This window comes from Hyla sarda, chromosome 8 (genome assembly GCF_029499605.1).
Source record: "Hyla sarda isolate aHylSar1 chromosome 8, aHylSar1.hap1, whole genome shotgun sequence".
Classification (NCBI taxonomy): domain Eukaryota; kingdom Metazoa; phylum Chordata; class Amphibia; order Anura; family Hylidae; genus Hyla; species Hyla sarda.
Genome location: NC_079196.1, coordinates 104,916,263 through 104,940,370, shown reverse-complemented (window position 1 = coordinate 104,940,370; position 24,108 = coordinate 104,916,263). Strand labels below are relative to the sequence as shown.

Genomic DNA, 24,108 nt, shown 5'->3' with positions numbered 1-24,108 from the left:
TATTGTATATGTGAATCAATATATAATTTATTTGGCATCTATATTTTCCTTACAAACAGAGAGCTTCAAAGTTATAAAAATGCTAAATTTTCATATTTTTCATGAAATTTGGGAAAATTTCACCAAGAAACGATGGAAGTAGCAATGAAAATTTACAACTAACATAAAGTAGAATATGTCAGGAAAAAACAAACTCTGAATCAAATTCATAAGTAAAAGCAACCCAGAGTTATTAATGCTTAAAGTGACAGTGGTCAAAATTGCAAAACATGCTCTGGTCCTTAACTCCTTAAGGACGTAGGGCGTACCTATACGCCCTACGCCCGGTTCCGGTGTTTAAAAGGGGGCACGCCGTGACCTCGCATCACATCAGGTCGGTCACGGCTGCTATTCATAGCCGGGACCCTGGGCTAACAGCGCGTGGCATCGATCGTTGTGCCACGCGCTGTTAACCCTTCAGACACAGCGATGAAAGTTGACCGCCGCGTCTGAAAAAGAAAGTAAACGCTTCCCAGCAGCTCAATCGGGCTGATCGGGACATCACAATAAAATTGTGATGTTCCGATCAGCTGGGACGCAGGCGGAGGTCTCCTTACCTGACTCCGCGGCGTCCAATCTTCGATTGATTGCTCCAAGCCTGAGCTACAGGCTTGAGCAAACAAGCCCCTATCTGACTGATCCATGCAAAGCTATGGCTTTGCAGGGATCAGCATAGGAGATCAGTGTGTGCAGTGCTATAGCTCCCTATGGGAACTATAGCACTGCAAAAAAAAAAGTGAAAAAAAAGCTAACAAAGGTAATTTAACCCCTTCCCTAATAAAAGTTTGAGTCACCCCCCTTTTCCCATAAAAAAAATAAAATAAAATGTGTAAATAAAAATAAACATATGTGGCATCGCCGCGTGCGTAAATGTCCGAACTATAAAAATATATTGTTATTAAATCGCACGGTCAATGGTGCGCAAAAAAATTCCAAAATAGTGTATTTTTGGTCACTTTTTATATAATGAAAAAATGAATAAAAAGCGATCAAAAAGTCCGATCAATACAAAAATGACACCGATAAAAACTTCTGAATACGGCGCAAAAAATGAGTCCTCATACCGGACCATACGCGGAAAAATAAAAAAGTTATAAGGGTTAGAAGATGAGAATTTTTAACATATGAATTTTCCTGCATGTAGTTATGATCTTTTTCCGAAGTATGACAATATCCAACCTATATAAGTAGGGTATCATTTTAACCGTATGGGCCTACAGAATAATTATAAGGTGTTATGTGTACCAAAAAATGCACTGCGTAGAAACTGAATCCCCCAAAATTTTCTAAATGAAATTTTTTCTTCAATTTTGTCGCACAATTAATTTTTGGGTAAAATGACTAATGTCACTGCAAACTAGAATTGGTGGCGCAAAAAATAAGCCATCAAATGGAATTTTATGTGCAAAATTGAAAGTGTTATGATTTTTAGAAGGTGATGAGGAAAAAATGAAAATGCAAAAACGGAAAAACCCTGCGTTCTTAAAGGGTTAAAGGGGTAATCCAGTGCTTAGACATCTTATCCCCTATCCAAAGGATAGGGGATAAGATGCCTGATCGCGGGGGTACCACCGCTGGGGACCCCATGATCTTGCATAGCGCACCCCGTTAAAATCAGTCCTCGGAGCGATTACTGTCGATCACAGGGCAGGAGCATTGTGATGTCACGGCTCCACCCCAGTGTGATGTCACGCTCTGCCCCCTCAATGCAAGCCTATTGGAGGGGGCATGACAGCTGCCACGCCCCCTCCCATAGACTTGCATTGAGGGGGTGGAGTCGTGAGGTCCCGATCTTCCGTTCCCGTGGTCGGGAGTCAGAACCTCCAGCGCTGCAGCAGATACAGGTGGGTGCTGCATGCTATATTGCGGGGGTCCCCAGTGGTGGGACCCCCGCGATCAGACATCTTATCCCCTATCCTTTAAGGTCAAAATGGGCTCGGTCCCCAAGGGGTTAAATGCACACAATTATGAATACAGAGAGGTGCTTAAACTTTTGGCTGGTCATTTAATAATACAGAATATGAGCAATACATCCATAGCATACAACACGAGGATATGATGTGTATATGCCATACAACACCTTATTATTAAAGGGGTACTCCTCTGGAAAACCTTTTTTTTTTTTTTTTTTATCAACTGGTGCCAGAAAGTTAAACAGATTTGTAAATTACTTTTATTTAAAAATGTTAATCCTTCAAGAACTTATCAGCTGCTATATGCTCCAAAGGAAGTTATTTTCTTTTTTGAATTCCCTTTCTGTCTGACCATAGTGCCCTCTGCTGACACCTCTGTCCATTTTAGGAACTGTCCAGAGTACAAGCAAATCCCTATAGCAAACCTCTCCTGCTTTGGACAGTTCCTAAAATGGACAGAGGTGTCAGAAGAGAGCACCGTGGTCAGACAAAGGAGATTCAAAAAGAAAATAACTTCCTGTGGAGCATATAGCAGCTGCTAAGGATTAAGATTTTTTAAATAGAAGTAATTTACAAATCTGTTTAACTTGCTTGCACCAGTTCATTTAAAACAAATGCTTCCCAATGGAGTACCCCTTTAATTAATTAGCAACTCTGCCACTGACAGTTGCATGCATGCTTACCAATTCCACCTAAATGTATTTGAGGCGAGAAGACTAATACCACTACCACAGAATTTTTAAGTTATATCAATTGTACAGTGCAAAGGAGGTCACTACATCCTTACAGAAGAGACAGTGCTAATTAATAATTAGGGATAGTAAAGCATATACACATCATCTCACGGTGTATTGAATGCTATAGATGTATTGTTCGTATCGTACCCTGGTATATAATACAGTGGTCCCTCAACATACAATGGTAATTCGTTCCAAACGACCCATCGTTTGTCGAATCCATCTTACGTTGAGGGATTCGTGCAATGTAAAGTATATGAAGTTATACTCACCTGTCCCCGCCGCTCCGGACCACTTCCTTACCGCTCCCGATGCTATCCCAGGGGCTCCCAATGCTGTCCCGCTGCTCCGGCGTCTTCTTCGGGATCCTCTGGCTTCTTCCGCATCTTCACCGGTGTCCGAGCCTCGCTTTCTGGTGATGTTATTACGCTGCTGCGCCGGCACAGCGTGCGTAGCGACGTAATAACGACACAGAAAAGCGAGGCCCGGACTCTGGACAAGATGCAGAAGACGCCGGAGGATACCGAAGTGGACCTGGAGCAGCAGGGATAGGTAAGCGAACCTGTCCGGGATGCTTAAACTGCTATCCGACAGCAGCTTAAGCATTTTGCGCTGTCGGATAGCAGTTAATGCGATGGCCCCGACATATAAAAGCATCGTATGTCAATGCTGAAATCGACTTGCGATGGCCTCTGACAGGCCATCTTATGTCGATTTGTTCATATGTCGAGGCCATCGCATGTTGGGGGGTTACTGTATTTCATTTGATAGGAATAGTTTTACTCCACTAATGACATAATTTGCCATAGGATGACAGGAACATGTTTGGCTTGTGTATTTTTATATCACTTGAGCCTCATTGAGCTGTACAGACAAGACCACTGTGGGGCAAAATTGATATATCTATTTATCTCTGTATTTGTGCATAAGGATGGAAAATACTGATATCCTAGCACAGTTTGATATTTAATTGTGGAATTTTACATTTGGTAACCTTAATATTCTCCACTAGGAAGGTATTTTAAAAGATAATGTTTAGGCACTTACCATATTTTTCACCGTATAAGACACACTTTTTCTTCCTCAAAATTGGGGGTGGAAATGTTGGTGCGTCTTATACGGCAAATGCACATTAAAACCCTGTCATATCGCGGCGGTCCCTGCGGCCACCAACAGCTGAGACCCGCGGCTAATACAGGACATCACCGATCGCGGTGATGCCCTGTATTAACCCTTCAGACGTGACGATCAAAGCTGACCGCCACGTCTGAAGCGAAAGTGAAACTAACCCGGCTGCTCAGTCGGGCTGTTCGGGACCACCGCAGAGAAATCGCGGCGTCCCAAACAGCATACAGGACACCGGGAGGGACCTTACCTGCCTCCTCGGTGTCCGATCGGCGAATGACTACTCCGTGCCGGGATCCCTTGTATGGCCGGTGCTCTCCTTCGTTGTCATCACGCCGTCTCGCACGCCATCCCGTCATCCAATAGGAGCGGCGTGCGTATCGGTGTGCGTAGCGGCATGCATAGCAACATAATGGCGGCTACGGAGAGCAAGGATCCCGGGCAGCAGAGATGTTCCGGAGCGACGGGACACCCTAGGGACTGTCCGGGCATGCGGGGAGTTGTAATTTTGCAACAACTGGAGGTGCGCAGGTTGAAGATCACTTTCCTATACTTTTACATTGTATTTGGTTCAGAATCTTTTTTTTTTCTAGATTTTTCTCCTTTAAAATTGGGTGTATCTTATATGCCGGAGCGTCTTATATGGTGAAAAATACGATATTTAAAACATATTAGTTAATTTTTGTTGCTGGTGTAAGTATGCAGATGCTGGATATTTTCACCAAGTGGGGTCTGACATGGGACCATTACATCATATACACACACTGTTTTCAAACACTGAAAGAAGCAAATAAAGCTGACAGATTTTCCCTGAAGGATTAATATTGCAAGAAGCAAATATAATTAATACTCAAACACATTATTTTAGAGACTATATAGGACTTCCACTCATATTATTATAGTCTTTTAACTGTGTCCACAAAAAGTCTCAATATAGTGGTTTATATAGTGAAGAACGTAAATAAAGGTACCGTACATCAGAAAGCTGCATAATTTCACTATAAAATGAATAAGTTGCATTTTCAGAAAACCCTTTTAAATAAGTGTAACTTTGCTGCTTTAGAAAGTGATATATATATTCAATATATTTTTTAATAACCATTGGAAGAAGTGAATTTCTGCAGTCTTTTATCTCAATGCTCTCTCTTACACATGCTGGTGTAACTTTTTTTTATAAATGTAAATTGTAGCACTGTGTAAAACAGCTGACAGTGCTCCAGGAAAAAACCCTGAAGCCTGTAAAATCGATTGCCAGTTAAAAATTTGTTATAATTACAAAATATCTCTAGACATGTTAGGAATTACACAAAGTGTTCACTGAAACCATTTGAGTAATACAATAAGAGCTGACAAGCTTAACCATGCATTTATCATGCTGGGATCAGATCAGCGTGCCATTTTACCTCTGTGTGCCTTTTAAATCCTGCAGGGTTACATTTTATGACTTGTCATGGTGGTTTTAAATCATCTATACATTTTCTCTGGAGTTGGATATATTCACGGACTTCTCCATAAATCAGCTGTGTGATGCCCATGACAACATCACATTCCATAGCTTATGATGTCACCAAGGGTTGAAAATCAAATTTCATGGACTGATAGTAAATCATTGTTGATTTTGATGTAGTGTACGCTGAGCTGGCAGACCATGGTCTGCTGTCTCACTGGGATCCAGTAAGTCTGACAAAGAAAATGCATAAAAAATGTGGTGTTATTGAAATTACCAGTTCACGGGGCAGAAAAGCATCCTCCTGCCGGGCAACCACCAAAGAAACAGTCTCTCCTAGTTTGGTACTCCTCAGCATGGCCACCAGCTCCTCTTGTGTCTTGCCAGCAATTGCCTGGCCTTTAACCTAAATAAGGATATAACATTTAGCTGTTATTAGTCCTTCATCGTATGCATCTAAATCTTATTCCTAAACTAATACAAGGGTTATAATTGAACATAGTAAAATCTGAAAATAGTTATATCTACAAAAAACTACAATATCTCAAGAAGTCTCAGTTGGGTTCTTTAAATAGTGACATTTAAAAACAAATAAAACAGGTTTTCTGTGCTATTACATGGCTCATTTATCAAGCGGGCAGGGCCACAAAAACAATCACTGGATCGTTCATGTTACTGTGTCCCTTTATTTCTATCATTGGTTTCCCACAGATGACCTAATACAAATGGCAATGTGAGATTTTTTTTTTTACAAATTGAAACAGTGCGATAGGCCAACAAACAAGAGATAATTGCCCCACGTAATATGACCCTCAGTGTGTGTATTAGATATGGAAATTAGATTGTGAGCCCTAATAAAGACAGAAACATATGCAAATGATGACCGTCTCTGTACACTGTTATAGTATATGTAGGCACTATGTAAGCAACAGTAACTACTTAAATGCATTTGTTTCAGTCTGTCCAGGAATAATCTTTACACTATAATATACAACTAAAGTGCTTCTAGGACTTTAAATGCCACATTTATTTGAACTGGAGAACAAAGAAGCCAAATGGAGAGAAATGACGATCTCAGTGGAAACCTTTCAGGAATGTGCTGTAACTAGTTAGAAGTTGACCTCTTTGGAGAACGGAACAAATTGAGTTCATAGGTAATCTAATCTACAGTCCCTTTAATTTCATATATTCATCATCATGCATGTTAAAGCATGCCTTACTATACTAAGGACTGCATATTCATTTGTGAGGTGCTAGTATACATGTTCTTATTTGAAATCAGTTTATGACACAGCTGTAGAAGACAGCAGTTATAGCAAGCATTCTCTAAAACGACAATATTCTGATTGCATACCCAAAAGACAGAAATACAGCACTTGCATTACTGCAAAACAATGCAACCTGTTTACCACTATAATGTAGTTGACCCTTTCCCTAGCACTGGCAAAGCCATTTCACAGCATACTGAACAAGGACCATGGAGTAAAGAGGTTACATTGCTGTAAATTTGAAAACAGAACTAAAACATACAAAACATTCAAACAAAATAGAATCATTACCACATGTGTGCACAGTTCACCCAATGAAGGGAATGTCTATCTATCCACTAACCTACCTTTATTTTCATCCACCCCTCTACAGTATTTTTCCCTCTTTAGACTTTATGTCTTATTGTGTTTTTACATGACAGTAAGGCCACATTCACATCTGCATTGGAGGTTCCAGCAAAAATCCCAAACAACATAGCACTGCATGCAGTGCTATTTTGATCAATAATGTCGGACCCCGTTATAGACAATGCAGGAGGGGGTTTATTAGGAATGTTGTTTTAAACACCATTCTCAATACAAACAATGCAGTAAAATTTTATAAAGGATACCTCCAGTCATGGCTCAGTTAGTGAGATATTTGGTTGAATTTTCACCCTGCCATCCATGCCTTCGAAACTTCACAACACTATGGCCCTCATTTACTATTGCAAACCCGACATGTTTTGTCGGGTTGTGCGCCAGATTCTGTCTGCGCCAGAATTTGCGCCAGAATTAAAAAAAATCCTGACTAACTCTCCATTTTGCAAAGAAAACCCGAAAAAAGGGTGTGGTCGCCAGGAAAAGGGGGCATGGTCTCTGAAAAGGGGCAGGTTTCCGACATTTTCACAAAAAAACAACATATTTACTAAGGTTTCCACATTAAGGGGGAGATTTATCAAAACCTGTGCAGAGTAAAACTTGTCCAGTTTCCCATAGCAACCAATCAGATCGATTCTTTCATTTTTAGGAAGGCCTGTGAAAAATGAAAGAAGCAATCTGATTGGTTGCTATGGGCAACTTTACCTCTGCACAGGTTTTGATAAATCTCCCCCTAAATGTGGTGGATTTGAGCTGAGGAAAACCAGACAGATCAGAGCATGTGTAAAAAAAGCAAAGTGTTGGGAAAGTAGAAAATGTAGGGAAACCTTAACCTTAGTAAATACCGTGGAAAATAAATTGTAGAGAATTAAAACCCACAAAGAAACCTACACTCCACTCTTAGCTAATGAGGGCCTATGTGCGTTCAACCTACAGTTTTTGCTGAAGTCTCATGTAAGTCTACCAAAACAGTAGACCGAACATGGCTGAAGTTTCAGGCCACCAGAGCAGAGCACATGCCCTTTAAGCATCACAGACATAACCTCTAACCTCTACGCCAGCAACCAGCTGGTTTCAGGGTTGCCAACATGAATTTTTTTCAGGTTTGGGTACTGGTGCAGCATGAGCTACGCAGCTCATGCTGCACCAGTACCAAACCTGGAAAAATTCATGTAGAATTTTTGGGAACTGCTGCAGCAGGATCTAGAATCAACATTCAGTGGCATTTCCTCACCAAGACCGTAATCAATCAGCCAGAACAGCAAGCTGCAATAGAAGAGTCTCTCTTTTTCTTAGGAGACTGAACACCTTTAGAGTCACATAGAGAGATCATAAAAAACAATTCATGACTGATGGCATACACTAAATAGAATAGCTGTTAAATTGTTTTAGATTTTAGCAATTTTACTTTGTCATTTGCAATCCAAATTTCATCTTGCCTTATCTAAGATATTTTGTCCTGATTAGAAAAATTCCTTCTACAATGAGTCAGTGTAAACCACACATGTTAAATAGATTATGCATGAATGCTGGAATGATGAGATTTAAATGAGAATTATGAATGTTCTTGGCCTTTGAGTTCATTTACTTTCCAGAAAAGGAGAAAAGAACAGACAGGCCACATACTTCAATTATCCGGTCTCCAGACTGGAGTCGTCCATCCTTTATGGCTGCTCCTTTGGGAAGAATGTTCTTTACAAAAATAGGACCAGGTCCATGTACAGTAGAGTCTCTGGTGACAACTGTAAATCCAAGTCCATCTGGACCTGGAAAGGATAGAAACAACAAAAAATGTAAAAGGCGTACAAAATAGTTACTTGTATAAGTTATAATGTGCTCTTCAAAAAGTTAAATCATAATAAATTGAGATTACCTTTCTTCAGATCAATTCTTATTCTCTTAGCATATCTCTTGCTCCCAAATCCCAGAGGTGACAAAGATGGAGGGGAGTATGCACCAACATTACTACTCAAATCTGGGACCAGCGAAGGGTGTAACAGCTGGGCCAATTCTAAGTCATTATTTTGTTCAACTATCTTTGCATTTAACTTCCTATGAGTAGGTGGAGGAGGTGGCTTTATGTTCGGAACTTCATCATCCTCATCATAACTATCCAAGACTGACAGAGCAGAAATAAAGGCTTTCTCATACATCTCACGGGTATGAGATGGAACCACCTCAACTAAAACATTGGGATGCTTCATTGCTTGACGGAAAATATCTTGTGCCCTAAAACAAGGTGAAAGTTTGAAAAAGTAAATAAAAATTTTTTTTATGCCAAATATACATAGTTTTAGTAGTAAAATCAAGAATGCACATGAGGTCATATTCTTTTTCAATTTCATTTACATTTTTACATTTGGACTGATAATCTGAAATAGCTGAAAAATTCCCATTGGGCTTTGTAAGAGAAAGAAAAGGCTCAAAGAGCAAAGCAGAAAAGTTTCTTTTGGGGCAGCTGGTTCAAAATGATACAAATGAAGTAGGAGGGAAACAATAAGAAGCAGAAACAATGAATGATTAATTATATATTTAGATAAGTCCAGGCTATATAAAAAAAAATTATCAACCTGCTGTAAACACATTGCTGCTGTGTGCACGCAAAGATTGTATCTTGTATGGTACATTCTGTACAAGTAATTGGATACAGTAGGTACATGACATCAAGTCAATGCTATGACTAACATATATGGTGTTGTATAGAAAATTATGTACAATATATAGACTTACAATGAACATGCAATTTCTGAGGGATGCATGGAGAGGAAGGGGGGGGGCGCTTGGTAATAGCATCAAATTCTTCTTAGAGAACATGTGGTCAGTCCAATGAAATTTTGTTTTTATAGGTCTTTGTAGCCTCAGACACACTTATTCCAAAGTTGTATTTACTTTCTTGCTACGTTCCCTTGATGCTTAAGATGTCAGGAAATTTATTGCAAAATGGAGTGTGAATGCTAGATTCAGAGGTGCAATTTAAAGCTTCATAATGACACTTCCATGGCTATATCAGCTTACTAATCAAACCTTTTAGCCTAGTATTGGCATCCTATTTTGCACTAAAGTTCTTGACCGTCTAACAATTCAGTGTATGTACAGTTCTGATATCTATGGGGTAGGCATAGCAAGACAGTAAACACACCATTGCAATTAAGGCACCCAAGGCTATATAAAAAAAACTTTCATTAGTGTAAGTGTCCATATATTCTATATATCGAGAACATTTCTAATGATTTAAAATATTTTTTAACACTGGACAGCCCATAAGGTTGTAATACACTATGGGGGAGATTTATCAATAGCTGTGCAGAGCAAATATGCAGTTGCCCATAGCAACCTATCAAATAGCTTATTTAACGTCATTGCGGGGGTACAATAAGCTAAGATGGCGGAGGAGGGTCCCCTTACCTGCCACATGCTGCCAATCACCAATTCACTGATGCAGCCTAGCTTAATTATAGCATGCTAATGCTTTGCTATATAATGCTATGTCATTGCATATAAAGGTCCCCTATGGGTACTTAAAAAGTGTAAAATAAAATAAAAATATCTATAAAATTATATAAAACCCCCTCCCCTAATAAAAAATTAAATTACCCTTTCCCATTTAAAAAAAAAAAAAAAAAAATTGAAACAAATTTACATATTAGGTAGTGCTGCGTGCATAATTGTCCAAACTATTAAAATATAATGTTTATGAGCCAGCATAGTCAATGGTGTAAGCATAAAAAATACTTAACACCAGCAGCTTTTTGTATTTTTTATGTCAGAAAAATAATGATCAAAAAGTTCCATAAAAACAATAATGGTATCAGAACAAACTACAGATGAAGGTGTTTTTAAAATAGCCTTCATACAGCCCCATAAACGGAAAAATGTAAAAGTTATAGGGGTCAGAACAGGAAAATTTTAATCATAAAAAAGTTTATTAACCCCTTAAGGATGCAGGACGTAAATGTACGTCCTGGTGCGGTGGTACTTAACGCACCAGGACGTACATTTACGTCCTAAGCATAACCGTGGGCATCGGAGCGATGCCCGTGTCATGCGCGGCTGATCCCGGCTGCTGATCGCAGCCAGTGACCCGCCGGCAATGGCCGACGCCCGCCATTAACCCCTCAGGTGCCGGGATCAATACAGATCCCGGCATCTGCGGCAGTGCGCGATTTGAATGAATGATCGGATCGCCCGCAGCGCTGCTGCGGGGATCCGATCATTCATAACGCCGCACGGAGGTCCCCTCTCCTTCCTCCGTGCGGCTCCCGGCGTCTCCTGCTCTGGTCTGTGATCGAGCAGACCAGAGCAGAAGATAGCCGAAAACACTGATCTGTTCTATGTCCTATACATAGAACAGATCAGTATTAGCAATCATGGTATTGCTATGAATAGTCCCCTATGGGGACTATTCAAGTGTAAAAAAAAATGTAAAAAAATGTAAAAGTAAAAAAAAAAGTGAAAATTCCCCTCCCCCAATAAAAAAGTAAAACGTCCATTTTTTCCTATTTTACCCCCAAAAAGCGTAAAAAAATTTTCTTTATAGACATATTTGGTATCGCCGCATGCGTAAATGTCCAAACTATTAAAATAAAATGTTAATGATCCCGTACGGTTAACGGCGTGAACGAAAAAAAAAAAAAAAAAGTCCCAAATTCCTACTTTTTTAATACATTTTATTTAAAAAAAAATTATAAAAAATGTATTAAAAATTTTTTATATGCAAATGTGGTATCAAAAAATAGTACAGATCATGGCGCAAAAAATGAGCCCCCATACCGCCGCTTATACGGAAAAATAAAAAAGTTAGGGGTCATCAAAATAAAGGGATTATAAACGTACTAATTTGGTTAAAAAGTTTGTGATTTTTTTTAAGCGCAACAATAATATAAAAGTATGTAATAATGGGTATCATTTTAATCGTATTGACCCTCAGAATAAAGAACACATGTCATTTTTACCATAAATTGTACGGCGTGAAAACGAAACCTTCCAAAATTAGCAAAATTGCGTCGCGCAAAAAACAAGCCCTCATACTAGTCTGTGGATGAAAATATAAAAGAGTTATGATTTTTAGAAGGCGAGGAGGAAAAAATGAAAACGTAAAAATTAAATGGTCTGAGTCCTTAAGGCCAAAATGGGCTGAGTCCTTAAGGGGTTAAAGAAGTACTTTTTGTTAAAGAAGTACACTAATAGAAAAGCTATATAAATTGTGTATTGTTTTAATCGCATTGACAGACAGAATAAAGATAACCTATAATTTTTACCATAAAGTTGCACAATTGTGGTTTTCTTTTCAATTTCCCTACACAAATACTTTTTTTAATTTTTTTTTATAAAAGGTGTCAGATGGCACATGGTAAAATAAAATGTGTCATTAGAAAGTAAAACTGGCCCTCGCACAAAAACAAGCCCTCATATGACTCTGTGGATGGAAAAATAAAAAGAGTTATGGCTTTTAAAAGGCGAGGAGGAAAGAAACGAAAATACAAAAACTTAAATCTTAACCCATCCAGTACTTATCAGCTGCTGTATGCTCCACGGGAAGCTGTATAGTACTTTTCTTTCCGACCATAGTGCTCTCTGCTGACACCTCTGTCCATGTCAGGAACTGTGTAAAGCAGGAGAGGTCTGCTATGGTGATTTGCTCATACTCTGGATAGTTCCTGACACAGACAGAGGTGGCAACAGAGAGCACTGTGGTCAGGCTAAAAAGAACCATACAACTTCCTCTGTATTATACAGCAGTTGAGAAGTCCTGGAAGGATTAAGATCCCCAGTTGATTTAAAAAAAAATTGTATTTAAGGCCAAAATGGGCTGTGTCCTTAAGGGGTTAAAATTAATCATAAATCTACTATATTGGCGGCGTCTTATGCAAAATCACACACTGCACATATTGAGTCTACTGTACTTACTGGGTAAATGACTTGTCTATAAGGTCAACTTTGTTAATTTTCACAATACATTCATTTTCTTCGAAAAGGCCATCTCTTTTAGTTCTACTATTTTCCTCTATTCCACGTATATACAGGCCCAGAGCCCTAAGGAAGTAAAGGAAATGGAAAGCATATATTTATTTTACCCAAAGGACAGCAGTCTGTAGTACACAAGACACAAAGTATACAAAAATATATACTTAAATGTACTATATTGCGACAGGGTAAAGTTACGTTTTTACATACATGCAAATAACCTAATCCCCTCTTTTTTTTCTGTCCCCTTTTTCCACTGACTTTTGGAATTAAAGGGGTATTCCAGGAATTTTTTTTATTTGACTATGCTATCGGGGCTGTAAAGTTAGTGTAATTCATTATATAGTGTCTGTACCTGTCTGTGACGGTTTTCTCACAATTCTTCTGTGATTTTCACCCCAATATTTATTTTTAACAGCATACACAATGACTGTTGTCTCAGATTTTTCCCAGTTTGCAATGCGGCCAAGACCTGACTCACTAGTCAGCTGATGACAGGGAGCCTGTCTGCTTCAATGGGTGGAGCGATCGCTTGGTGGGAGAGAGATCAGTCATTGCAAAGTATTTTTTTTTGTACTGAAACATCTTATCATATGTAATTTTTTGGAATCAGAAAGAAAAGTACTTACCAAAGCAGAACTACTTTCCTAATCTCATGCACTGCAACCAATTTCCAGGAAGTTTGCCCATAGCAACCAATCACAGCTCATCTTTCATTTCAGAGCTCATCAGGAAATGAGAGCTGTAATTGGTTTGTTTAGGCAAAAATGCCACTGAATGATAAATCTGGGCCATTGTGTGTATGGCCATAAGTGCCAGGCAGAGGATGTAAGCCCCACAAAGAACATTTCAGTATGCTAGAACATTTGGCTAAGGTTTTCTAGAGCTCATCAAAAACAGTTGTGGGTATAAATAATGTAGTATGGAGAATTTCCAATACTTTTGTTTAAAGCCTATGATTTTAAGAAAATTGGCTATGAGCTGTTGTCAGCATAAAATAGAAATGTAAAGCATTCTTAAAGGGTATGTTTCCAGAAAATTGTATTTAAATAAGACTATCACCCCAAGATATATAACTTTACAATATAATGTTATCACAAATTGTATTAGGCTTCATAATTTTTTTTGATGAATTCATATTTGACAGGAAGTTGTGTAGTTATTTATTATTTTTATGTGGTATTGTCTGCTCCCTCTCTCCCAAGACAACACATCATCCTCTGCTGTCTGAGGAGGTAAGGCTGGAACTGGTCTCTGAGCTGAATCCCCACCCCTTCAGTGATGTCACCACCACTGACCACCCCCTAAAGCCTACATCCCATCTCCCTGTCATATACATAAAAACCTTAATTGGCATATAAAGGGGTGGAAAGCATTTTTTTTTTAATCAGCTGGTGCCAGAAAGTTTAACAGATTTGTAAATTACTTCTATTAAAAAATATTTACCCTTCCAGTACTTATTTGCATCTGTATGCTACAGAGGAAATTATTTTCTTTTTTAATTTCTTTTTTGTCTTGATGCCCACAGAGAGCACTGTGGACAAGACAAAAAAGAAATTAAAAAAGAAAATAATTTCATCTGTAGTATACAGCTGCTAATAAGTGCTGGAAGGGTAAAACATTTTTAATAGAAGTAATTTACAAATCTGTTTAGCTTTCTGGCACCAGTTGATAAAAAAAAAAAAAAAAATGTTTTCCACCGGAGTACCCCTTTAACGACGCAGGACGTATATTTACGTCCTGCGCCGGCTCCTGCGATATGAAGCGGGGTCGCGCTGCGACCCCGCATCACATCGCATCGGTCCTGGCTCTCATCAACGGCCGGGTTCCGCGGCTAATGCCACACATCACCGATCGCGGCAATGTGCGGTATTAACCCTTTAGAAACTGCTTCTAAAGCAAAAGTGAAAGTATCCCGGCTAGTCAGTCGGGCTGTTCCGGACCGCCGCGGTGAAATTTCACTGCGGTGTCCCGAACAGCTTGCAGGACACCGGGAGGCCGATCGACGAATGACTGCTCCGTGCCTGAGAATTTCGTGCCTCCCCGTTTCGTCGAGAATTTTTGGGTAAAATGACTGATGTCACTGCAAAGTAGAATTGGTGACGCAAAAAATAAGCCATAATATGGATTTTTAGGTGAAAAATTGAAAGGGTTATGATTTTTAAAAGGTAAGGAGGAAAAAACGAAAGTGCAAAAACGGAAAAACCCTGAGTCCTTAAGGGGTTAAAGATGAAGCCCATTTTGACCTTAAAAACCAGGCCAATTTCTGTTTTTGCATTTTAGTTTTTCCTCTCCCCCTTCTAAAAAACAATACCTAATTCTAACAAAAAATTGGGGGCTTCCATTTCTACACAGTGTAATTTTCGGTAGAAAAAACACCTTATCTTTATTCTGTAGGTCCACACAGTCACAAGGATGCCCAATTTATGTAGGCTTTGTTTCATTTTACTTTATTATAATTACATGCACCAAAATTAATATGTTTAAAATTGTCATCTTCTGACCCCTTTAACTTTTTCCGCATATGGTGGTGCGCTGTGGTCTGTAGTTTTTATTGGTACCATTTTTGTTATGATGGGGCATTTTGATTGCTATTTATTCGCTTTTTATGATCTATGAAGTGACAATGCACAATTTTGGACTTTGGTATTTTGTTACGCATATGCCATCATATATTTGGTTTAGCTAACCTTATATTTTAGCTCAGACCTTTATGCACTCGGTGGTACCACATAAGATTTTTTATTATTACATTATTTTGTTTAAAAAAATGGGAAAAGGGGGGTGATTCAAACTTTTATTAGGGAAGGGGTTAATTTACTTTTATTAACTTTTTTTTTAACACTTTGGTTTTTTAGCCCCCATAGGGAGCTATAACATGCAATCTTCTGATTGCATATACTGACCAATGCTATGCCCTAGAGCAACAGACGAGCGATCGGATGGTGAGGAGGCAGGTCAGGGCCCTTCCGCCGACCACTCAGCTGACTGGGATCCGTGATATGGCCGCAGATGTCCTGATCAGTTCCACTGAGCTACCGGCACCATTAACCTTGCATTTTAGATGCCGCAATCAGTCTAAAGGGTTAATGCCGGGCATCAGCCCAATCAGTGGATCCTGACTGCCCGTAGAAACCGGGACTCACCAGGTTTAAAGCATTCTCCGCTCATGAGAATGGTTTAAACCCTTTTTAAGGGACCAGTGCGTACAGGTACATCCTCTGTCTTTAAATAACAGGAAGCGAGGGCCTTCCTGTATGCCCTTCATTCTGGTGGGGTTAAAGAGTATGCAGTGTTTTTATACCATGCTGCCTTGTGATGAGCAATGCCACAGCTAGAGGAATAGACAGGGAATGATGGATGCTGAGGGCAGTGATAGCATGCAGCATCACATGAATTACTGCTGGTTGAATCTGGTAAAATTGAGTGGTGGCAACAGTGCTAGAGAGTTGGGGAACTTATGGGTGAGTAAAGTTGTGTTCTTAATGTTATGCTGGATCCAGCTCTTAGCCAGTTTTGTAAAAATTCGGCACAACCCCTTTAAGCAAAATTAACTCTCTTAAAGTATCCATAGAAGACAAAGATGTAAAGATTTCAAGTAAATATATTACAAATGGCTTACAGACTGTAAAGAGCAAGCAGAGAATACTTTACTATTGACTACACTGACTGCCACCTTTACAGGCACTAGGTCCAACCCTTTACATCCATTTGCGGGTATAAGTATAGGTACAGATCGATGGGTTGGAGAGACTGCATTAAGTAATTTGCAGATGAAGTTGCACCTATTTGACACAAAGAACTTTACATTACACAACGTCTTTTAAAAACATTTTCCGCTAGAGTCTCCCCATGAAAGGTTAATAACCACTGTAAAAACACAGGTTAGTCTAAACATTTAAAGACAAGTAAAAATGTTTTGACTACACAGAAACTACTGTGGCACTTAATGCAAAGAATAGTAAAGGGAGAAAATCCATTAGATGCTAAGAATGCATTATGGGTAGGCTGTCTAAGTAGATGATTAGTCTACTTGAGAATAATTTGATATTTCATGACTCAGTAAAACAGCACTCCTATTACTACACTTTCTTCTAATGGAGACACACATGAAACATTAGTTCAGGTAAGCAATGCTTAATTTTTTATTTATTTTTTGGCGGGGGGGGGGTTGTGTGCTAAATAAAGACTTTAGCAGAGATACAGAAGTATTCTAAGAAAAAAGGATGAGTAAGGCAGATACAGATCAGTTGCATGCACTGGGCACACGGAACAAACACTAGATTAATGCACAACTCCAGGACTGAAGGGAAAAACAATGAGCTGATGAAAGATAAAAATGTATGAAGAAAGCTTGGAAGAAAATGTTGTTTATGAAAACTGGAGACAGTTTCAGTGGTTCAAGCAAAGGATAAATCTTTTTTGGCAGTAGGTAACTTATCACAAGTAATCCACAACTAGGAAACAAAAAATAATTCTCTGTATATTAATCTACTGTATGTCAACTACCCACTAGAAACCCAGTCACATGGGATTAAAATAACAGTCATGTGTGGCATTGCTTACAGTGGTTTGTTAGGGGTCTCAATATTCACACAAAATATAATTGACTTATTTTTGGCAGATACTGTTAACAAAAAAGCAAATGTTTTAAAAACAGCTATTATGAGAGACAAAAAGTGTGTTACAGACTCATGTTTGAAGGAGTACAGATGTGGATAGGTGGAAATCCTGGCAGGGGTTTCCTTTTCTTCCAGTAGAAGGATCCGACTTCGGCAGGTAGTGCTACAGCGTGAGGACACAGGAGTCAGGTGCACAGTGGTGATACTTTTAATTAGGATTCATAAAAAGTATAGTACAGGTGCAGACAACACATTTCGGAGGGGCTCCTTTCTTCATCAGGTCCAAGTTACAGTTTACAAGTGACTAATAAACTGTACACTTGTAAACTGTAACTTGGACCTTCAAAGGAGGGAGCCCCTCCGAAACGAATTGTTTGCACTATACTTTTTATGAATCCTAATAAAAAAGTATCACCACTGTACACCTGATTCCCGTGTCTTCGCGCCGATTTAACACTAACTGCTCCTGTCGGATCTTTCTACTGGAAGGAAAGGAAACCCCTGATGGGATTTCCATATATCCACATCTGTAATCCTGCATTCTATACCGTCCTCGATGGGACCCACGACCAGCTGCTCCCGACATACCTACCAGAGACCTGCTTAAAACGCTAACCAGTGTTGTGCCTGTAATAGTGCAACCTACAAAGGTGAGCAGGTCCATTACCTCTTGTGTTACCCTCCATTGGTATTGCTGATTATCGGCACTATATGCTGCCATCTCTATCTTTTTTTTTCTCCTATCTCCTGCACACATGTTTGATTTCAGACCTTCTGAGCCTTTTCTCACATATGAAGGTGGGGGAAGCAATCTTCCAAAGCTTTGGTAGGGGGCCCAGCCAGCAAATTCTGGACAGGCTAGGACAATTTAGGATATTTTTGTTCTCTTTTTTCTATGGCTACTTGTGTTCACCCAACTTGCACAGCGCCAGCACTGACCTCATGGTGGTGCTTTAAGTGATTATGTTTTTTTCTGTTTATTATGATTTCTGGCCCTTCTAATTCCATAAAATAAATGTAATAATATTCAGATATGTAGTTGAGGGAGCCACTGCAAAGGTGGCCATACACATTAAATAGAAGTAGGTTGATGGTTTAACAACAATTTTAAAAACAATAACCTGATGAACAATCACTTCAAAAGGCTCATCTATTCATGTTTTAGTCATATTGTCCATTAAAGAGGTTTAAACTGACCATACATGATCAATAACTCTGAGGAAAAAGTTAAATAATCTTTCTGGGAAAAGTTTGGAAGGTTTTAAGAATATTCTTTCCCCAAAGAACAGGTGAAAGATATTTCCTGAATGAAATAACTTTTTTTCATCTGATGTCCAAAATGTATTTATATTTTCAGATGATAAAAGTCTGTTATTGGCTAAATGATCAAATTGTCCCCCAAAAACTCAAAGGGAAAGACAGAAATTCCAACTATTATCACATAAAAAAGTTTACCTCATATTTGTCCTGATGAAGGTGCTAAGGCAGTGAAACATGTAGAGGGGGGCGGGAACAATTGATTTTAAGACACAGTTCCTATGTCTAATTTGCACAAGGCTCTGCAAGGCTCTTTAGTGATTGAGATATATATATATATATATATATATATATATATATATATATATATACACACACACACATATCTGTACAAGTGAAAGATGTGCTATTGTATGGATTTCAATGTGGATTACAATGCTCCTGTTGTATAGAAATAGGTAAACTTTGTGAACCTAATAAATGCTATTCAGATGCATAATATTTAAATCTACAGCAACAAATCCACATAAAATACTCAAAAAAAAAAGAGTAAAAAAATAAAAAAAACATTGCTTTACAACAGAGCAACAAAACAGTTATTAGTTCAGAGTTTAACACATTATGGGGGAGATTTATCAAAACCTGTCCAGAGGAAAAATTGCTATGGGCAACTCAGCAACTTTTCCTCTGTACAGGTTTTGATAATTCTCCCCCTATATATTTAAATGGGCACTGTCACCAACTTTATTTTTTGATATGTTGTAGTACTTATGTACTACAACATATCTCTAATATACTTTTATTATTATTATTTTTTCATTAAAAAGGTTTAATTTACATTTAAAACCGGCCACTGAAAAAGGACTGATTTTGGAGTGGCAATCATTCTTTTTTCAGTTAGGCTGCACTCGCTCCCTACCTGTCAATCAGACAGGCGGCAGCGAGTGCATTGGCTCCCCGGCCACTGGCTGGGAGGCCACTCCTCCCGCACATCGCCGCCGCTGTCCCTGCACACCCGCTGCCAGACTCTGCAGTAACTGCAAGTGTAATGAGGGAACGGGGTATGCGGGGCGGGGTATTTGGGGATTGAGGAGTGAAAGGGCTAGTGCCGTAGCGGGGGGGGGGGAAACGGGCTTTAAATAACATAACATCAGAATGCCTTGGCTGGATACCACCTGTTATACCATCATAACAATAAAGGTGAAGATGTTTTTTACAACTGCTAAATACAATATTTTCTCCGAAAAAGGGTGAAACAAAAGCTTCAGGTCATCAGTTAAAAACTTACCGTCCACTAAGAGAAGAATAGAAAGGTACAACATGAATGCCCAGTGGTCCATCATCCCCTGAAATTTCTACTTTTCTTGTCAAATCACTATAAAAAAAGGAAAAGAAAAAACATAGGTTTTGTTAAGGAAGAAGCTTCTAATTACTATTATAAAATGTGAGTGGCATTTAGTACATATTTTTGAAGATAATGGTATTACTTGACAGTTCATTGCAGCAAAACTAATAGATCTCATTGAGCAAAAGGATTGAAATGAAAATTTCTATATAATGAAGAAGCTGGCATGCTTGACCAACTTTTGATCACCATTCACGCAAGCAGTTGATGGAGGGTTTCAATATTCACCCCTTCACTTCTGGAAAGGGCAGGAACCTTTTGCTGCAAAAAGAGGTCATGTCAATTTACCGATGTGTTCGGGAGCTGCTATTAACGTCACTTAATTTGAGGCCTTAGTATAGCCTCTTGCCTACCCATGTGGCAGAAAAAGACTGCTCAGTCATATCAATTTGACATTATACGATTAGAATGACAATTCTTTTCTGCATCTTGTAAGATAGGTTTGATTTCATAGAACAAATTTCATGTTTATGTTAAATTATGAAAAAACTTTTGCCACAGTAAGACATTTTACTGATTTATTGATTTACTGTAAATCAATGTTGTTACATAAAAAAACTAAAAACAGGAAGTAACCAAATGGTATGAATAATATTTTAAAGCACTGTAATTTTACATGCATAAAACAAATTAGACACTTCATAGGTCAACTAAATATGAGGTTAATATCTTGTCTAAATCAATGGTAAGTGGCCTATATGCCAGTCTCACATATGCTCCTCACACAATGTTAACTTTGCCAGATAGTGAGCCTATAAACACACAGAAGTGAAGTAACATAGCCATAGAATGCAGTTACTGAATCATTTTTACACACAAATTATAATCAAGCATCAATGTGTTAAGAAAACAAGAAAAAAAAATGTGTGAGAAATGGACTTTAATTTTTACAATGTGTTATGTGCAGTAGAAATGTTAACTTTATTTTAAGGGTTAATATAATTACAGTGATAGAATATGGCAAAAAAAGATAATTAATTTTCAGACTAACCTTTCATTGCTTTGTTTACAAAGATGTAAAGAGTGATGGTAGCTTTTTGATCCATGCTTTTGAATCCATGTTTTTCGGCGGTAAGGTGACCAATAAATTGCAATATTTGGAGTATGAAATGTAAAAGTTTGATTTTTTTTCTTCTAATTGTGGGTTTTAGTTATATTTTATACACTATGACTTTGACCACACAATCTATGGTCATTAAGGGCAGAGTTTAGAATTATCACCTATACCTGTTGCTGATGGTTGGTGAACTTTTCTCTCCTGAGGTTTGATGTTTGACAAATGTCAGGAAGAGGTTAATACACAATGGGCAATTTTAGTTTTTTATTATCTTAATAGGTCTCCTCATTTTATACTATAAAATTGATTTACTGTATGAAACTCCCACTAATGTACTGTGGTAGGTTGCTGAGAGTAAAAAGGGTTGGTTAATATAAGAAAAATAAATAAAAAAGAAAATGTCCCAAACACAGCTAATCAAGACTCAAGTGAATGGGGCTAAACTGCAATACCAGATGCTGCCTCTGGAGATCCATGACACTGTTTCTGGAGGAAGGGGGTGAAGGGGCAGCACTGCGACATCTGACAAAGTAAGCCCTGCTACAGATAGAAAACTCAAAACCGCTACATTTAAACATACATTACATCTTGAAGCACAACTTCTATGCTTTTAAGACAAATGCCTAAAGTGCAGCACCATACAGAATAGTCATTTTTCTCCCCACTGCCCTCCATGGCTTGTAGCTGTGCAAAACCTGTCTGCGCGAGATCCAGCATAGTGTGATTATATAGTGCTGGGCCTTGTGCTAGAGATGGGTCTTGTGCAGCTACGAGAGCAGCGCCTGTTAAAAGGAGTACGCCACTGGAAAACATTTTTTTTTTATCAACTGGTGCCAGAAAGATAAACAAATGTGTAAATGACTTCTGTTTCAAAATCTTAATCCTTCCAGTACTTATCAGCTGCTGTATTAACCACAGGAAGTTATTTTCTTTTTGAATTGCCTTTCAGTCTGACCACAGTGCTCTCTGCTGACACATCTGTCCCTGTCAGGAACTGTCCAGAGCAGGATATGTTTTCTATGGGGATTTGTTCCTACTCTGGACAGTCCCTGACATGGACAGAGGTGTCAACAGAGAGCACTGTGGATCATACAGCAGCTGATAAGTACTGGAAGGATTAAAAATTTTTAATATAAGTAATTTACAAATCTGGCACCAGTTGATTTAAAAAATGATGTTTTCTAGTGGAGTACCCTTTAAGGACAAAGCCCTTAACCTGTTGGGGACGAAGGGCGTATGCATACGCCCTTGCGTCCTGGTACTTAAGGACGAAGGGCGTATCCATACTCCCGAGGGAATTTCGGTCCCCGCCGCGCAAATGCCCAGGGGGGTCATTAGACCCCCCCCATGTCGGCGATCGGCGCAAATTGCAAGTGAATTCACACTTGCGATTTGCGCTGATTCCAGGTCATTACGGGTCTATGGTGACCCGGAATAGAAGGGGGATCGCGGGTGTCTAAGACACCCACGATCCCCCTAAAGCGATAGGAGTGAGGTGACAGAGGTGCCACCCCTCCTATCTCTGCTATGGTGGTCTAGATGCGACCACCAATAGCAGATCGGGGGCGGGGGGGGGGGTTTACTTTCGTTTTCCCCGTCCTGCCCACCCACAATAGGCGGGGCAGAACGGGGAAAACGAAGAGGAGCGGCGCCGGAGTCCACTTACCCCTTCGGAGGCAGCGGAGCGACGGCGATCGGCAGGCGGCGACGGAGATCTGCGGCGGCGTGCGGCAGAAGAGGACGGCTCCCTGGATGCGACGGAAGCCGGTGAGTAGTTGCCTAGCAACATCTAGAGGGCTACAGTCTGAGACCACTATAGTGGTCTCTAGACTGTAGCCCTCCAGATGTTGCAAAACTACAACTCCCAGCATGCCCAGACAGCTGTTTGCTGTGTGGGCATGCTGTAATTTGTAGTTTTGCAACAGCTGGAGGTCTACAGTTTAGAGACCACTGCACAGTGATCTCTATACTGCCCTATAGATCTTGCAAAACTACAACTTCCAGCATGCCCAGACAGCTATTTGCTGTCTGGGCATGCTGGGAGTTGTAGTTTTGCAATTTCTGGAGGTCCACAGTTTGGAGATCACTGTTCAGTGGTCTCTAAATTGTAGCACTCCAGATGTTGTAAAACTACAAATTCTAGCATGCCCACACAGAAAACAGCTGTCTCGACATGCTGGGAGTTGTAGTTGCGTACCTCCAGCTGTTGCATAACTACATCTCCCAGCATGCCCTTCTGTGATCAGTACATGCTGGGAATTCTAGTTTTGCAACAGCTGGAGGCACACTGGTTGGAAAATACTGAGTTAGGTAACAGAACCTAACTGAAGGTTTTCCAACCAGTGTGCCTCCAGCAGTTGCAAAACTACAACTCCCAGCATGCACGGTCTGTCAGTACATGCTGTGAGTTGTAGTTTTGAAACAGCTGGAGGTTACTCCCCCCAGGGTACATTCACACGGGCGGGTTTACAGCAAGTTTCCTGCTTCAAGTATGAGCTGCGGCAAATTTTTCGCCGCAGCGCAAATTCGTAGCGGGAAACTCACCGTAACCCGCCAGTGTGACTGTACCCTAAAAACACTACACTACACTACACTAACACCTAATAAAGAGTAAAACACTACATATACACCCCCTTACACTGTCTCCCCCCCCAAAAAAATGAAAAACATTGTACGGCAGTGTTTCCAAAACGGAGCCTCCAGCTGTTGCAAAACAACAACTCCCAGCATTTCCGGACAGCCACTGACTGTCCAGGCATGCTGGGAGTTTAGCAACAGCTGGAGGCACCCTGTTTGGGAATCACTGGCATAGAATACCCCTATGTCCAATCCTATGCAATCCCTAATTTAGTCCTCAAATGCGCATGGCGCTCTCTCACTTCGGAGCCGTGTCGTATTTCAAGGAAACAGTTTA

General features: G+C 39.6%; 1 protein-coding gene across 5 annotated transcripts in view; it reads right to left on the bottom strand.

Moving 5' to 3' along the window:
• PARD3B (par-3 family cell polarity regulator beta) overlaps window positions 1-24,108 on the bottom strand; it is a 1,515,381-nt gene that overhangs the window by 1,034,968 nt on the left and 456,305 nt on the right. For all 5 annotated transcript variants that reach the window (XM_056536585.1, XM_056536586.1, XM_056536589.1 and 2 more), the window contains 5 exons: window positions 20,021-20,107; window positions 12,797-12,922; window positions 8,763-9,118; window positions 8,516-8,655; window positions 5,539-5,667 (listed from right to left, as the gene is read on the bottom strand). In XM_056536585.1, coding sequence (XP_056392560.1) covers window positions 5,539-5,667; window positions 8,516-8,655; window positions 8,763-9,118; window positions 12,797-12,922; window positions 20,021-20,107 — 838 coding nt within the window. The remainder of the gene's footprint in view (window positions 1-5,538; window positions 5,668-8,515; window positions 8,656-8,762; window positions 9,119-12,796; window positions 12,923-20,020; window positions 20,108-24,108) is intronic.